The sequence below is a fragment of the Sinocyclocheilus anshuiensis genome, unplaced genomic scaffold, assembly GCF_001515605.1.
Source record: "Sinocyclocheilus anshuiensis isolate Anshui unplaced genomic scaffold, SAMN03320099.WGS_v1.1 scaffold179, whole genome shotgun sequence".
In the NCBI taxonomy this organism is placed as follows: domain Eukaryota; kingdom Metazoa; phylum Chordata; class Actinopteri; order Cypriniformes; family Cyprinidae; genus Sinocyclocheilus; species Sinocyclocheilus anshuiensis.
This window is the reverse complement of record NW_015549577.1, coordinates 1,437,622-1,440,135: the sequence shown is the minus strand read 5'-3', so window position 1 is coordinate 1,440,135 and position 2,514 is coordinate 1,437,622. Positions and strand designations below refer to the sequence as shown.

At 34.0% G+C, this 2,514-nt stretch overlaps 1 protein-coding gene across 1 annotated transcript in view; it reads right to left on the bottom strand.

Annotated features, from left to right (window-relative positions):
• The window catches only part of LOC107657531 (WD repeat-containing protein 75-like), a 19,082-nt gene extending 16,930 nt beyond the window's left edge, over positions 1-2,152 (bottom strand). Inside the window, exon 1 of the mRNA XM_016445668.1 lies at positions 1,976-2,152. Coding sequence (XP_016301154.1) covers positions 1,976-2,061 — 86 coding nt within the window. The 5' untranslated portion in view covers positions 2,062-2,152. The remainder of the gene's footprint in view (positions 1-1,975) is intronic.
• Positions 2,153-2,514: the final 362 nt, after the last annotated feature.

Here is a 2,514-nt window from a genome sequence, read left to right as displayed (position 1 = left end):
TTTTCAGACCGATGAGCTTTGTAAAAATCGACACGTTTCAGAAAGGCGGGGCATAGAGTTGAAACAATAATGTACAGTATGTGGAAAATAATGTGTTTTTTGAACCTTAAACCGCACATAAACATTTCATTACACCAAATACACAAAATACTGTTCTTTTTAGCAGCATCATATGACCCCTTTAATTAATTACTAAAACCATGAGTTTAATTGTGATTATTTTAATCCCTTGGCAGCCCCAACATTTAAAATAAATAATAAACAAATACATAAATACATACATAAATGTACTTTGGCATAAAATATAAATGTTTGTCAATTAAATGTATTTTAATTGCATTAGTATAATGCAGGATTATTGTAGTTAACTAAAACCATAAAAACATACTCATTATTTCTGTGATTTATTTCTGTGATCTCATTTTCATCTAGTTTAACCTGATGCTCTAAAATAACTAAAACTGTAATTAAAAAAAATCTAAAATATTGATAAAACTAACACTAAAAAATAACACCAGTGCAATGACAAATAAACTTACTTAATACTGGGGCCACTTGGGTTTTATATCATGACGCTTACTATTTTTTTCACACAATATAAATGTTTATATATATATTTTATTTATTTAATTTTATTAATTTATTTTTGTATGACTATACAGCTTTCTTTTATTTTAGGAAGAGTCCCTTTCAATGGGATCATCATATTGGGGGGAATTAAAAAGTGTAAAATAAAAAAAACCCGCAACCCAGGGTGGTTGCAGCAAACAAAGTTCGTAAATGTTGACAGATCTGTAATATCTTTACTTTACATTATTACTGATTTCCTTTTGGTAAAGCAGCATGCATGATGTGTGTCTGGAACAATGATTACCTGCTTTACAGAAATATCTGTATTTTTGAAAACAAAACCAACACATTCATCAGCAGTGTTGGGGAAAGTTACTTTTAAAAGTAATGCATTACAATATTGCGTTACTCCCTAAAAAAGTAACTAATTACGTTACTTAGTTACTTTTTATGGAAAGTAATGCGTTATATTACTTTTGCATTACTTTCGCGCAACTTTTTAAATATAAGCAGGACTTGATTGTTTTTAATATAAGAAGTTCTATTTATAGCAAATATAAAAGCCCTTTCACACCAAAATGTGTAATGAATAAACCTCAGGCTGAAGCAAAAGTAAATTCACGTCTGTACAGTAGAACGCAGGAGAAGAAACACTCTTCAGCAATAAAAAAACAAAGCACAATTGTTAGTTTCTCTAAAGTCATTTTTGCTTATTAGTATGGTTGAACTGGATCATCAACGGTCAGCAGCAAAGATATTGGTTAATAAAATGGAATTAGATACATTTGTGTTAACATATTTAATTATTGCAGGTTTGCGTCATATTCTGAGTTTGCATTTCACTGTTTTAATTCATTTTGATGAATACTAAATCTGTTTTTTGTGAGTGGGATGAATGAATGCACATTCACATTTAGTCTAGAACTACAGTAACATCATGTTCACACAACGCCTCTGTACTCCCTATTTCTCCCAACATGGGGACAGGAGAGCTGTCAGTCAATAAATGGGAAAACAAAGTAACTGGCATTACTTTTTTGAAAAAGTAACTCAGATATTTTCTTGTAAATTAAAAAAGTAATGCGTTACTTTACTAGTTACTTGAAAAAAGTAATCTGATTACGTAACCCGCATTCCTTGTAATGAGTTACCCCCAACACTGTTCATCAGCAGTGTAAACAATCACTAAAGTTCATCACACTTTAAAGATACAGCTGAGCCTGTCATTTAGCCAAGTGTTCAGACACACATGTAAGTTAGATCGGAGTTTAATTTGCTCTCAGGCTGATCACGCATCCCTTTGGGAACTTCATTCCCTCCAGCACGGCTCAATGTTTAAGATGATGAAATTTAGATAATATACAGACAGCATCAGACACAAAAGTTCACTTGATTTAGTGGATACCTGGAGTCAGTGGAGATGATCGGAGGTCTAAGGTTTATTTTGCTGCCACCGCAGCGAACCACGCGGACGTCACTCTTCTCCACCATGTTTTTCTGCCTCTCTGAACGTTCACATCACATGTGGCCGCTGTGCGTTTCTTCTTCGTCTGTAGTGAAAAGAATCTAACGATGCACAGCGTCCTCATGCGGCCGGGCGTTTAGTCACTGCAAGAACACGGTTTAGTTATTATGATGTCAAAAATGTTATCCTTTACAACTCATCTTTGATCATCAAAACGACACATTTAAATGTTTTTTCTTGTGAAAATAATTTTCTCATGCCTTAAAATAGCTTGAATGCTACTGTACACCCTTGCCTCGTTTACTATACGCGGATCTATGAATACGCAAATTAGCCCCGCCTCCACTCAGTCACACAGCAGCCAGCCATGAGTCAGTGCCTCCTGAACTGTACTGGACTGTAGTAAACGCGATACAATGGCAATGGCAAGAGGAAATATTGGTTTAATTAAGCCATATGTGTTTGAACCAGAAATAAGC